Consider the following 15,524-nt stretch of genomic DNA (forward strand, 5'->3'; position numbering starts at 1 on the left):
GTCTACGATCCACTTAATTTAATTTTTGTGAAAGATGTAATGTCTGTGTCTAGGTTCATTTTGATTTTTGTATATGAATACCCACTTGCCTCAGCATTATTTTTTTTTAAAACACTATCATTTCTCTATTGTATTGCCTTTTGTCCTTTGTAATGATCAGTTTACTACATGTTTGTGTGTCTATTTTGCCCTCTCTTTTCTGTTCCATTGAACCACATGTTTATTCTTTTACCAGTACAATGTTGTCTTGATTACTGTAGCTTTATAATGAGTCTTAAATTTGGGCAAGGTGACTCCTTCAACTTTGTTCCTTCAGTATGCCTCCTCTAGATCTTTTGACCTTCCATATAAACTTTATTTATTTATTTTTAATTAAATTTATTGAGGTGACATTGGTTAACAAAACTGTATAGGTTTTGATTGTACAATTCAATAATTCATCATCTGTATATTGTATTGTGTGTTTACCACCCAAAGTCAAATCTCTTTCCATATATTTCACCCCCTTTATCTTTATCTACCTCCCTACTATGTAAACTTTAGAATCAGTTTGTCAATATCTAAAAAAAAAAAAATATATATATATATAGATATATTTTCTGAGGTTTTCATTGGGATTGCATTAAATATATACATCAAGTTTGAAAGAGTTGACATCTTAACAATATCGAGTCTCCTTATCAACATGGAATATCATTTCTCATTTTTTTAGCTCGTTTTGATTTCTTTCCTCAGAGTTTTGAAGTTTTCTGCATGTAGATACTGTGTGTATTTTGTTAGATTTCTACTTATGTATCTATTTTGGGGAGGGCACTATTTTAAATGAGAAAAATTTTTTTCTGCATTTCTTATCCTAACGGGTTATTGTCAGCATATAGGAAGCAACTGATTTTAGTACATTTTACCTGTAACCTGAAATCTTTCTATACTTGTTTCCAGGAGTTATTTGGTTGGATCTTTAAGATTCTCTATATAGATATTCTTATCACCTAGGAACAAAGACAACTTTACTTCTTCCTTCTGAATCTGTTCATTTTATTTCCTTTTTTGGGGTCTTATTGCACAATAAGACAATGTCAATTAGGAATGGTGAGAGAAGACACCCTTGTCTTGTTCCCAATTTTAGGAATAAAATTCTAGTTTCTTCCGGTTAAATATGATGTTAGGTGTTGTACATTTGTAGATGTACTTTATCAAGTTGAAGAGGTTTCCTCCTATTTCTACTTTGCTAAAAGTTATTATGTATTGTTTGGTTTTCTTAAGTGCTTTTTCCTGCCCAATTTATAAGATTGCATAAATTTTCTTCTTTAGCTTATGATGTGGTGGATTACACTAATTTGATCTTGGAATGTTGAAAAAGCTTTGCATTTCTGGAATAAATCCCATATGGTAATGCTGTATAATTTTCCATCGTTGAATTCAATTTATCAATATTTTGTTGAAGACTTTACATTTACATTCATGAGAACTATTATTCTCTAGTTATCCTTTCTTTAAATTTCTATCTGATTTTGCTCAGAGTGAGTTAAAAACTGTTTCCTCTGCCTGCATTTTCTGAAAGAGATTGTCAAGAATTGGTACCATCTCTTCCTTAAATACTTGGAAGAAATTAGTTATATCTTTAATTTTTTATTGTGGTAAAATATATTTAATATAAAATTTATTATTGTAACAATTTTTATGTGTACAATTCACTGACATATGTGCTAAAGGCACCAAATCTGAACAAAATATATACGAATTAATGAAGTAACTTTTTTAAAACACAAATCACATCATTTCTCTTAATTTCTTGATCATTGCTTGAGGATAAATTTGTGATGTTCTTGTGTCTGTTCCAGAAGTTTCATCAGTTACATGGAACAAAGAAATCAAACTTGTGTCTCAGAATTTATTCTTCTGGGACTCTCAGAAGAGGCAGAGCTACAGCCACTGGTCTTTTGTCTGTTCCTGTCCATGTATCTAGTCATCTTCATTGAGAACTCTCTCATTATCTTGGCTATTACTGACTCCCACCTCCACATTCCCATGTACTTATTTCTCTCCAACTTGTCCTTTTCTGATATCTGTTTCACCTCCACCATCATCCCAAAGATGCTCTTGAATATCCAGACACAGAGCAAAGTCATAACCTATGAAGGTTGCATCACCCAGATGTATTTCTACATGCTTTTTGGAGGATTAGACAATTTCCTCTTGACAGAGATGGCCTATGACTGCTTTGTGGCAATCTGTTACCCACTGCACTACATGGTCGTCATGAACTCCAAGCTCTGTGGCATCCTTGGATGCTTATCAAATTATAAGAAAGATAGAACAATGAAGGTGTATTGCTGCTCCTGTCAGAGGAAAGCAGCTGCCTCTTGGATGATCTGCTTTAGGAAGAAAATAATTTGCCATATCACAGACTGTATATCAAGTGTGAAGATTTATGCTAACTATTCCAGAAAAAGATTACATGTGGAACTGGAATCAACATCTAATTAACTATAATAATTCACATTTCTCCAAGATATAATTATCTTTGGCACATTTGAAAACATAAGTGGAGATAAAAATAAAAATTACAATCTGCGATTCTTCAATTATTCTGTCACTAACATATGCGATTCCCTTAGATTTGTATTATTGCTTTTCTTTTAATGTTTTGATAAGCAGGACCACTCTTAGGACATATCTCTTGTCAGTTCCTACCATAATAGCCCTCACTTACAGATCAGAAAAGTAATGTGGATATTCTATCAATTGCCAACTTTGTCTTTTCTAAATATGTATCTCAAAAATGAATGAATGAAAGAATGAAAGAAAGAGAGGACAGAAGGGAGGATGAACAGAAGGGAGAAATAAAGAAATGATGGAGGTAAAAGATAAAGAAAGAAATAGAAATAATGAAAGACAGCAAGAAATAAAAGAAAGAAAGAAAAGTGCTTATTTCTAACATTTACCAGTTTCCGGGGTAAAAATACTCTATGGCCATTGTTAAGCAACCAATGTGATTCAAAGAAGGAGTAGGACAGAGATGTACACAACTGGTCCACACGAAACATTGTGAGCCAGCTCCTCAAACAACTGCTTTTGAGTAAGGTTAGGAGGAAAATTAGAAAATGAATCTATGCAGTTCAGTATATGTCCCAATTATTTGATTGTTCCCTGATCTGAGAATTTAAAATCTCTAGCTTGTCATTTTCTTTCTGTAACCTCTCCAGTGCAATTAAAATCACCTAGCACACTCCACGTTTCTTGAATTCTGATTCCTAACAACATCATTAATCATTATGCCAAAATGTCACTTCAATAAGCAGTTCTTCCTGAGTGACTGTAGCTGGTAGATTATGAAACAGTTTTTCCACTGTTAGCTATGGACTACTAGCATATCGTGCAAACGTCACCATGCTCTTAAATCTATCAAGCTGAAATGTCAATTCTCAGATGTTTATCTTGGAAAGCATATTTTTTTCAATCCATTCTCATCTTAAATTATTTACCTACCTAGGTTATTTTATTAAAGCAGAAACATCTTCAAATGATTTTGAGCAGAATTTTGTAAATATGTGCTCACAAAATTATTGCATGGCTGCTGAAATACCTTTCAATGACAGGGAATGACCCTCAGAAGAACATTGTAAAACGGACTGGCTAAGAAAGTTGATTTTTCTTCTATCATCATAAAAGTGGTGATATTAAGAGGACTTCATTGAAATTGTTGACTCCATGAAAACACTACATTTTTTGAAATCCAAGTAGTAGGAGACACTTGTGTGCTGCTGGATCTGCATTTGTTAAATAACGGATACACACCTAGCTTTTTAGCACCCATGAAGATATCGCCATAGAAATTTGATTCCATTTTTTTTTTCTAAACAACTCAACACCTCTCCAACCATGCTTGGTAGCAGCATGAATAAAATGTGGAATCTACCTCACTTTTGTCTTCTGAATCCCCCATGTGTACATTTGAACAATATCCCAATAGTTACATCTGAAACTTTAGGTTCCTGTGAGACTGAGGACCTACTTCTCCAACTACTATCCTTTGCAGTACAGGAACACAAACCAGAAGGAGAGAGGAATTGGATGCTGCCAATTCACCATATCCCCACACCCTGATAACACGTAGACTAGATGGCGGATGCCAAACTTCCTTTATACTTTGTGTGCATTTTAAGAGAGGGTGATTGTATCTCTTTCAAAATTTTCTAAGACTTTTCTCCATTTCCTTTCTAATAAAAGATGACTTGCAACTTACAAAGTGAATGAAAGGTAAGGGACTTTTAAAGTTCTTTTATATATTCTTATACCTCTTTTTATTGTGGTAAAATATACAAAACATAAAATGTCCATTTTAACCATCTTTAAGTATACATGCAATGGCATTCAGTATATTCACAATGTTGTGCAGCCATAACCACCAGACATTTTCATTACCCATTCTCTGTCTATTAAGCAACAACTCCTAATTTTCTCTCGTCTCAGGCTCTGATATCTTCTTTTTCTTCATTTGCCTATTGCCATCATTCTATTTCCATTTCATCATTTCTCTATGATACCAGCAATAGTATGTTCTTCACATTATTCTAAGATGACCTTTCCACAGGGTGAGACTGATTCTGGATGTCATCTTCCATAAACTCTACACTGACTCTCCACTAACTTTAGAATTAATCAACAGTCTTATAATCAAAATGTAAGACTCTATGTTATCTGGCAGTGCCTCCATAGCTGGGGTCATGTTTCAGTTTTCATCCTCTGCCTTTCGTTGTTTGTCATATACTAGTAGCTATTTTTCATTTCCTGTGTACACTTTAAAATTTCATTAGAATGCCTAGTTCCTCTTCTGTAGCATTTTCTTGGTATGTGGTTTTTCCCCCGTTCTGTGCCTGGAATAGCTTCACTTCTCCTTCAAGTTTCAGTACCATTATACGCTTTTCTTGTGAAGCCTTCCTTGACCTTCCCAGGAAGTCAACTTTTGTTGAGTCAATTTTAGCAGGATTACAGTGCCATCTCACAATATGGCATTTAATTATTTACATGACTTTCTCCAAGTTCAGACTCTGAGCTCCTTCAGGGAAGGAACAAATTCTTACTATTTTCTTTATCCTCAGAATATATTTTAGTGACTACCATACAGTAATGGCTTAATAAATATTTGTAGAAGACTGCAAAACCAGATGGCTGATACTTCCTACATGGTGGGAAAATGAGAAGCAGTGAAACAAGGGGAAATACTCAGGTAAGGAGGCCCCATGACTGAGGCCAATCCCAGTGGAAAAAAGAAGATATTTTGGTGTATCCAGAATCTTCCTCCAGAATCAAGGCTAGAGCAGTTATTATATGGCTCCTGCCTTATAGCAACTACATCTAGAGACTGATGACCTTCTACTGGGAGGAATGAGTCTAAAGAGATGAGAAACCCAAAGACATCTCCCAGGACTAAATCAGGCACAAATTTGTATTCTGTTTCTTTCCCCTAGTTCCTGGGAATTAAATCTCCCAGGGAATGCTGAGACAAAAGAAAACTTCATCAATGAGGCTCATAGGAATTCAGCTCCTAAAGCCACAGAAGCTCTTAAATGCTTGTGCTAAATCCTCTCAGGTCTACTTTACTAATCTCAGATTGTGAGAAAGCATATTGTGTCTTCCAGAGGTCTCACGAGTGGTTCCATCTCCCTGCCTTTTTGGGGGAAACTTCATTCATCACACAGGGAAGAAACTTCGTGAGTGAACTCAGACTCTTCCATGTTAATATCTGGGTGACCCACAGCATCTTCATAGGTACTGGGGAATGTGGTAATGGTGCAGAGGACTCTTTATTGGTAGAAACTTTATGTGACACAAAAAGATAACAAGTAAAGAAAAATTTGGGATACAAAATTCTGGCAAGTTAAAATCCCAAATTGTGGAGTTTGATGCTAGATGTGTTAGACTACCTTTTTGCTCCCATCTGTCTCCTCTGGTGTTGGCTGTCAATCATGAGGCCTTCCTCTCGCAACAGAAGGTTCCGTTGTTTCACTATTTCTCTTTTCTTCCTATTGTTATAGGTGTCTCTTTTTAATGTCACTCAACCATTTGTTCTTTTAGTCATTCACAAATATTTATTGAGAAATTACTGTATGGTAGTCACTTACTTATATTCTGCAAATAAGGAAATTAATAAAATGTTACTTATTCTCTCAAGGTGCATATGGTCTGAACAGGGAGAGAAACATAGGTAAAAATAAGTAAATACAATATCCTGACATGGTACTCCAATTTGGAGGAAGTGAATCCTAAAATAGTAGATTGTTCCTAGGAAGATTATGAAGACTTTACAGTCACATTTATAAATGTACAGAGCTTTGAAGTGAGTGTGGTTATTCCGGGTGGGGAAAGTATGAGAGTACTCCAGGAAGGACAGCAGTAAATGTGGGGATTAAACAAACTCTATGCTGTGTTTGAGAAATGAAAAATGGTTCTTCATGTCTGGCCAACCATGTGAGTTCAGGGATGAAAAATGAAATTTGGGCCTGGCCCAGAACGAGGTGCCAAATAACAGAGAATCTTACATTCTGGCTACAGAATTGGCACACAATTCTGAAAACAGTGATGAGTCAGTGTAGAATTTATATCAGGTGATGTCTATGATCAGACTTTCCCTATAGGATGTCTTCTGGGTTAATGCGAGGAAGACATTGCTGCTATAAAAGCCATAAAGAGACAATGAGGGCTGAAAATAGAAGAGTGGAAGGAGAAATGGAAGGTGGTAGATGAATCTATGAGGATTTGAAACAGTTATCCAAAATTTCATTAGACATAGATAGGCATTTTATATTGCTTATTTTGTTTAATTCTTCAGTAACTATGTAATTGATATCATCCAGATTTAGTGGATAAAGAATGTGAGACTTAGAAGAGTCATGCAATGAAGTCTGGAGTCAGGCTCAGAGATCACTGTTTAGAAGGCTTTTGCAATTCACTAATAATTTTATTTTTAATAAACTATTTTTGAACAGTTTTATATTTATAAGAAAGTTATAAAAAATTACAGTCAGTTCCTATAAACCTGTACCACCTTCCCCTATTGTTAATATCTGTTATTCAGAATGCATTACACTTAGTCATCATTTCTCTTGGGCTTCTCTTGGCTATAAAAGTTTCTTTGGCTTTTATCGTTTTGAAGAACTTGATAGTTTTGAGGATCACTGGTCAAATATTTTGAAAAGTTTTCTTCGATTAAAATTTGTCTGGTGGTTTTATCATGAATTGGCTGGAGTTACAAATTATTTTTTTAGGGAGGAGATCACAGAGGTTGCCATTTTTATCACTTCATATCAAGGATGTATACTGTTATCAATGACTTCATGCTAACCTTGACCATATGACCGAGATACTGTTTGTCAGGTTTTTCCACTATAAAGTTATTGTTTTTCTCTCCTTTTCATACTTTACTTTTGGTAAGGAAGTTACTATGTGTTGCCCACACTTCGCTAATGGTAAGTTATTCTGAACATCTATGAGAATGGAATATCTATATAAATGATTGGAATTCTTTTGCATGGGAGATTTGTCTTTTCTCACTCTACCTATCTGTCTGTCTGTCTGTCTGTCTGTCTGTCTGTCTATCTATCTATCTATCTATCTATCTATCTATCTATCTATCTATCTATCTATCTTATCACCTATCTATCTACCTATTCATTTCATTATTTATACTAGTGCAAGTTTTAAAAATTTGTTAAGGAGTTTCTGAAATTAGCTCTCAAACATGATTAGATTTAAGGATGTGAATGGCCCTATTTTCAACAGTAAAGAGAGCACTGATAATCCACAGCATAAACTGATAACAGAGATTCACAAAATGTCACCATTGGATACTCTTAATCAGTGAATTACAAGAAGAGAAGATCTAGGTGATTGCATATATGATACTTTCAAACATTTTTGGCAAACTAATGACTAAAATGAGATTGAGTGATTGCTCCTAATGTCACTGGAAAGAGTGGGAATAGAAAAGAATTAGCTCAGATATTTGGATTCTCATATTAGGTGCCACACAAATGCTTTAAAAACCTGTATATGTGCCCCAAAGGAGACACATATGTATCTGCAAAGCTGAGATTGCTGAATACCTCTCATCCTGTGACTGGCTGAATTATAATGCAAGTTGAATGCCTAACCATAGAGGGTGTCTATAGTTAAAGTGAGAGTATCAAATGGGAAGGAATGGGATCCTGAATGTTACAATGGAATCATGTGGGAAGGTCTCGAGGAATCTAGTGACATTAAGCCTGTAATTCTACTGTCTTCTTTGTTATTGGAAGCCGTCTCCTCACTCCCAGTGGTAGTGACCTCCACATCCAGAATATTTTTTCCTCTCCATCTCAATGTGAGAGGATTAATCCTATTTTGCCTGAGGATAGTTAGTTTCCTTTAGGAAAGTAATGGCCTTCCCTGAAGTAGTTGCCGTGCAAGACAATGCTGAGTTTACTCAGGAACCCCATTGTCCTTCTTTGTTTCTAGATTTATAAGTAGATGCAAGCACTAGCAGGCCCCTAAAGGTAAGGTAAAAAGTGTCATGTATGAGGTGTGCTGTGCTACAAAAGAACTACTTGAGTTATCTAATTTATACAGACAGAAATCCAGGGAACATGTGTGGAAATGAATATATTAAGAGTGTGAGATAATGGTGGCAGGAACATGAAGTTGGCTCAGGCTGAATTCATTGATATGAGCTCACTAAACAGAGATTCTGAAGCTTAGGAACTTAGATATCTAATAGTTTGTTTGATTGATTGAAACATGGACCAGTGACCGATGGTGAATGAGTTGGAAATGCCATATCTGCCTGGTTTAATGTAGAAGAAGGAATCTGAAGGCTTAGGGAGATCGGAATGTTAGCATGGACTTGTCATTTAAGACCTACTTACCCACATGAAAAGAGTATAGAAGATACGCCTTTTGCCATGACTGCGATAAATAAATTTTTGAGAGGAGTCCCAATATCTGTGATTGTTCTTTTCTGTAAACCTTACAGGGGAAATTTCAGCCACTGAATTAGGAAACCTAAATACAATGAAAGTGTTTGGATCCTGGGGTGGCAGTAGGGGCCAAGTGATGGTGTTCCACCACCAAAGACAAAATGGGAGTGGTTACTGTAATGAATAATGGAGTCAAAGCTACCATTGGAATAGTCTGACTTGTTCACATGTATAGTGTTGGCTAGCTATCATGATGTTTGTAGAAGTAAAATAAATAGAAAGCCTACTCAATTCTTATTTGATCTCCATGAGCAAAAAAGTTCTAGGTCAAGGAAACAAAAGTGTAATTTGAATCAAAAACAGAGTCACAGCCCCTCAATCAATTTCTATAACCAGTTAACAGACCCCAAACTTCTTGAATGAATGGGAGCAGTTCCTCTTGAAGAAGGACCGTGGTATACTGCCAAATATTTATCCTGTTAATCTTTTTCCTAGCTTTCCCCAATGGGATATACCTTCAGTCTTTTACCAAGGTAACTGCATTGGGAAAAAGGAAATAATCAGAACTTTCAGGGATTACTGGAGACTGGCTTTGAACTGACACTAATTCTAAGAGACCCAAAATGTTACGATGGCCCTCCAGTCAGAGTAGAGGCTGATGGAGGTTAGGTGGTCAATGGAGTTTTAGCTCAGTTTCATCTCACAGTGATCCCAGTGGATCCCCAGACCCATCTTGTGGTATTGTGCCAGTTCCAGAATGCATAATTGGGATAAGTTTGCTAAGCAGCTGGCAGAATCTCCACTGGTTTCCTGACCTGTGGAGTTGGGGTTTTTATGGTGGGAAAGGCCAAGTAGAAGTCACTAGAACTGCCTCTACGTAGGAAAATAGTAATTCAAGAACACTACCACATTCCTAGAGGGATTGAAGAGATTAGTATCATCATCAAGAATTTAAAGATGCAGAGGTGGTGATCCCCATCATGGCCCCACCCAACTCACTTGTTTGGCCTGTGCAGAAACCAGATAGATTTTGGAGAATGAGTGGATTATCATAGGCTTAACTAGTTGATGACTTCAACTGTAGATGCTGCAATCATAGCTGCTTATTGATAAGATATTTGTAATCCAGAGGGTGGGAAATAAATCTGCCAGAAATTCAGAGACCTTCTACCTCAGTGAGATTTCTATGGGTCCATGTTGTGAGGCATATTGAATTTGATTTCTAACATTTTCCTGAAGATTTTTGCATATGTGCTCATGTGAGATATTGTTTTTTTAGTCTTCCTTTCTTTTAATGTCTTTGTCTGGTTTGCTATTGGGCTAATGCTCAATGAGTTAAAAAGTGTTACTTCTATTTCTATTTTCTGGCAGATTGTAGAGCATCAATATCGATTCTTCCTTAAACATTTCATAGAATTTACTAGCTTTTCATTAATAATGTTTTTAAAAGACTTTAATATATGAAAATATTTCTTATCATTCATTATAAGACTGAAAGAAAATAATTAGAAACCTTGTGTTCAAATCTTTAATTTTCTACATGTATTTTCATTTTTTCTTGCTGTGTATTTATAAATAAATCTTGATGATGTGAGAATATAAGTCTTTTATGTCATAAAGGTTGGATATTACTATTTTTTTTTCTGGGCATTATGGGGGCTATACATAGAAACTGTAATGTTTCCATTGATTCCTCATTTCTCCCTCTCTCAATTCTATGCAATCTTTTATCTCTTCTCTATGACTACCTTCATAGGAATATCTGAATTATAAAATTTAATTTTCAAGGGAGAAGAAAGATGATTCACTCATATTAGAGTATGTCTTATAAAGGCCGATCCTTATGCCTTATTTGCAAGAGTGCACAATACTACTATCATTGCATTGGATGTGTGTATACAAAAGACATAGGAGGAGTTATCAGTAAAGGGGACAGAGGTTGAGCATATATACTGAACTGAAATTGTATTCCAAAACAAAATGCATAATTTAGGCGAAATGAAAAATTGAACAATAGAGAGTATAGTTTATGGACTGATGACACATATTTTTATATACATTATACATAATATATACAACTATATAAATATAACATAAGATATGATTTTCTATGATATGATGTATTACAATGTAATATAATATACATATACATATACATGTAAGAGCAGCAACTCAAATACAGGATTCCTTGTGTTAGTAGCTTTCAATAAAAGCAAAATGCTCTAACCTCTCTTTCTTTCTCTGATTTTACCTACAACCTTGATCCAGGTTTTTTTCTCTTCAATTAATTATTTTTTTATTTTTTATTATGTGACATATATACATAAATTAAATTACTCAACACATAATTCCTATTTATCAATATCTGAGTCAGAAGGTAAACAAGAAATACATGAACCCACAAGAATGGAATAGTTGGCAAGGAATTGAAATTGTTTATTGATGATATACACTTGTCATTGATTCTTATTCTGAGTGCTAGGACCAGGGACATTTAATGAATTTATTTTATTTTTTATTTTTATTTTTTAAATTGAATGTATTGGGATGACATTGGTTAATAAAAATAGTTTTCAAGTGTACAATTCAATAATACATCATATGTATACTGCATTGTGTGTGCACAGCCCAAAGTTAAATTTCTTTCCATTACCATATATTTAACCCCCTTTGCCCTTATTTACTTCCCCCACACCCCCTCCAACCTTTTCTCTGGTAACCACTAAACTGTTGTTTGTGTCCATGAGTCTGTTTGACTTGTTCGTTTGTTGCTTTCAGTTTTATATCCCATATCTGAGTGGAGTCATATGGTTCTCTACTTTTTCTGACTTATTTCACTTAGCATAATCTCAGGATCCATCCATGTTGTTGCAAATGGCAGCATTTTGTCTTTTCTAATGGCTGAGTAATATTCCATTGTATATATGTACCACATCTTCTTTATCCAATCATCTATCATTAATAAATTTAAACAGAAACATACATTGACTTCTTAACAAATGATTTGACATAATATTTTTGTCTTTTATAAATTTTTTAATTTATGTTAGTAACACACACATAGCTAAAACAATTAAATAACCATAGAATCCTTATAATGATAAGATAATATTCTTAAGTCCCACATCCTCCTTACTTCCCAGACCATCTTCCTAGAGGCAACAACTTATAACTTTTATTTGCTTCTTCTGGTAGTTATTCCCATTTCTAAGTAATATGCTATTTGCCTACTTCTTGATCCATCAATTTTAGACATTATCTATCAACTTTATTATGTCAGATGAAGGTGCGGTTCTCTTACATACACACGCATACTCTTCTACTATTATCCCCTCCAATCATATCATAGCTTTTAAATTAAATTGATAATCTATGCATTATTTACTGGAAGGCTAAGAAGTATACTTTGATTACATTTACTTTCTTTTTAAATTAAATCTATTGGGGTGACATTGGTCAATAAAATTATATAAGTTTCACAAGTGTACGATTCAATAATACATCATATGTACATTGCATTGTGTGTTTTTCCATTCAAGTCACACTTCTTCCTTGCTATTCCTGATGATGCCAGCAATTCTATCTCAAGGTCATTAACTGGCTATTTTTCTGCCCTAAATACTCTTCCTAAAGATATAGGCTTGACTTGCATCCTCATTCTTTTAAGATTATCTGCTTAAAAGGCCCTAATCAGAGGTGACCATAAGAAAGAAGCCTTTCTCCTTCATACTATACTATCTGTACCTTGCATTATTTTACTAATGATAATAATGATCACATGAGATAGTTTATTGATTTATTGATATTCTATTGCCACCCCAACACACACATATGCTGTAATAGAACTTGTCAAAGACAAGTATATTTTAAAAAATTAACTTCACTTCTATATCAAGGAACTTCAATGATACTTCCCAAAAAATGATTGGTCAAAAATATTTGATGAATGAACAAAGAAAGTCTCAGAGAATTTGTAGTGGAAATTGCCTCAGACAAATGCTGTGGACAGAGGGCTATGGTGGCTAGTCAGCGATTGGGTAACGGGAATTGTAACTCCACACTAACTGCACACAGGCTTCATTTCTTTGATGTAGCTTTTTTCCCTGATTCAAACAGGCTTTACCTAATATAAGAGTATTATAACTCACTTTTTCTGCCCTGTCTTTCCACCTTTGTATGCCTACTCCCTTGGTTTTCTGATTTATTTTCCTGGATACCATCTGGAATAAAACCTGTCCTAGGAGAAATTATAGAGTTAACTGGATTAGTGTTAATATTAATCTCTTATGGAATGTTCAAAGTAAGCATATAAGTATAACTAAATTATGTAGGCAGGCCTAGACAACTAGAAAGCAAATGCATCATAAAGCTCTTTCTCCAACTAGAGGAACTGAACACAATGTCTTACTGCAGTGTTGAGCATTTCATTATAAATTATTGTCTCATGAGTCCACTACTGGTAGACCAACAAAACTTCCATACAAATGGAAATGAGGAGATTACAGTGGGGATTGTAACTGTGATTGTTGCAGTTTTATTCTAGTCTTATGATTGTAACCATTTAAAAAAATCTTTTTCCTTTCTGTCCTTACAATCTCATTCTCATATTTTAAGTACATAAAAATACCTTGTCAACTAAAGTCTAACTTGTAGGAAAACAGTTTGCTTGACTGTTTATCTAGAGAACTCTAGAAACAGACTTCAAAAGGAGCTAATAGTCTCCAGACCCTTTGGTGCCCAAAGACTGACTGCCAGGTACTCCCTAGATCTCCGCTTGACCAGCTGCTCCAGGTTGCTCATCAGAGCAGGCTGTGGAAGGAACATTCATCAGGCTGACTGGTACCCTTAAAGGAGCTCCCCACTTCCTCCTTGTTAATTCTTCTGTTTTACTTGCCTCCCATCCAGGCAGCCTGAGAAACAAGCCAAGGCCAGAAGACAAGATAGATGGCCTTGGCCACTCACTCCCTTTCAGGATACAGCCCTCTCCTGAGGCTTTGGAATTTCTCCCTTATCCTTTGCCAGGCCTTCTCCCTATAATAACCCCTGCCTGCAGTGAAGGGGCAGGACAGCTTTTGTGACAGAAGTCATCTGTCCTCTCAGGATGCCGGCTCTCGAATAAACCCGATTTCTTCCTACCAAACTCTCGTCTCCCAAGTTATTGGTTATGGGTAGCAAGCAGCTGAACCTGAGTTCGATAACAATAGCATCTAATATAAGGTGGGGCATTAGAGATTCCCTCATTTTTCAGCTAAAGAACTATCGATCTATACATAACATAGAAGTTCATTAACTAAATGTGTGCAAAACGACAAACAAGAATATTTCTATTAATTTCTTTGAACATTGCTTGTGGTTAAATTTGCATTGCTTATGTCTCTTTTCCAGCAGATTCATTGGCTCCATGGAATCAAAAAACCAAACACTTGTTTCAGAATTTATCCTCCTGGGACTCTCAGAAGAGATATTACTTCAACCTCTTCTCTTTGGGCTATTTTTGTCCATGTATCTGGTTACATTCATTGGGAATCTTTTTATTATCTTAGCCTATATCACTGACTCCCACCTCCACACACCCATGTACTTCTTCCTCTCCAATCTCTCTTTTGCAGACATCTGTTTCACCTCCACCACCATCCCAAAGATGCTGCTTAATATCCAGACACAGAGAAAAGTCATTACCTATGCAGGATGCATCACACAGATATACTTTTTTATGCTTTTTGCAGATTTGGATGACTTTCTCCTGACCGTGATGGCCTATGACCGGTTTGTTGCCATCTGTCACCCCCTGCACTATACAGTCATCATGAACCGCCGGCTCTGTGGCTTCCTGCTTATGGCATCCTGGATTATAACTGCCCTGCAGTCATTGACACAGAGCTTAATGGTTTTACGACTGTCTTTTCATGCAGAGTTGGAGATCCCTCACTTTTTCTGTGAACTTAATCAGCTGGTCCAACTTGCCTGTTCTGACACCTTCCTCAATAATGCAGTGATGTATTTTGCAACCGTAATTATAGGTGTTATTCCTCTTACTGTTATCCTCTTCTCTTACTCTAAGATAGTATCCTCCATTTTGAGAATTTCATCAGCTGGGGGCAAGTATAAAGCATTTTTCACTTGTGGGTCTCACCTCTTGGTTGTCTCCTTGTTCTATGGGACAGGCCTTGGAGTGTATCTTAGTTCCACTGCTATACAAAACTCCAGGGAAAGCGCCATAGCCTCAGTGATGTACACCGTGGTCACACCCATGCTGAACCCCTTCATCTACAGTCTTAAAAACAAGGACATAAAGCAAGCTCTCAAAAAGCTTTTCAGCTGAGAAACATTCTCTACGTAAGAGGTTTTCTTGTCTGAACATAGACATTTGTTCATAACTAACAGTTTATGAGTGACAAAACTCTAGAAGGCCTAAATTATGATAATTTTATCAGTTCACAGAAAGATAACCTACATTTAAGTTATTTAAAGATTTCATCTTATTGTCAATAATATTGTAATAACTATGTATGGTGCCAAGTGGGTACCAAACTTATTGAGGGGATCGCATTGTAAATTATATAAATACAT

At 35.6% G+C, this 15,524-nt stretch overlaps 1 protein-coding gene across 1 annotated transcript; it reads left to right on the top strand.

Moving 5' to 3' along the window:
- Positions 1-14,334: 14,334 nt before the first annotated feature.
- Positions 14,335-15,276, top strand: LOC120615738 (olfactory receptor 7A17). Its single transcript, XM_039878923.1, has one exon. It carries the CDS (start codon positions 14,356-14,358, stop codon positions 15,274-15,276), a length of 921 nt encoding a protein of 306 aa, XP_039734857.1. The 5' UTR covers positions 14,335-14,355.
- The last annotated feature ends 248 nt before the right edge of the window (positions 15,277-15,524 follow it).

Source organism: Pteropus medius, unplaced genomic scaffold (assembly GCF_902729225.1).
Source record: "Pteropus medius unplaced genomic scaffold, Ma_sr-lr_union100, whole genome shotgun sequence".
Classification (NCBI taxonomy): domain Eukaryota; kingdom Metazoa; phylum Chordata; class Mammalia; order Chiroptera; family Pteropodidae; genus Pteropus; species Pteropus medius.

What these genes read in the sequence shown, in the direction of transcription:
- LOC120615738 (XM_039878923.1), top strand. Translation starts at nt 14,356, where the DNA reads ATGGAATCAAAAAACCAAACACTTGTTTCAGAATTTATCCTCCTGGGA.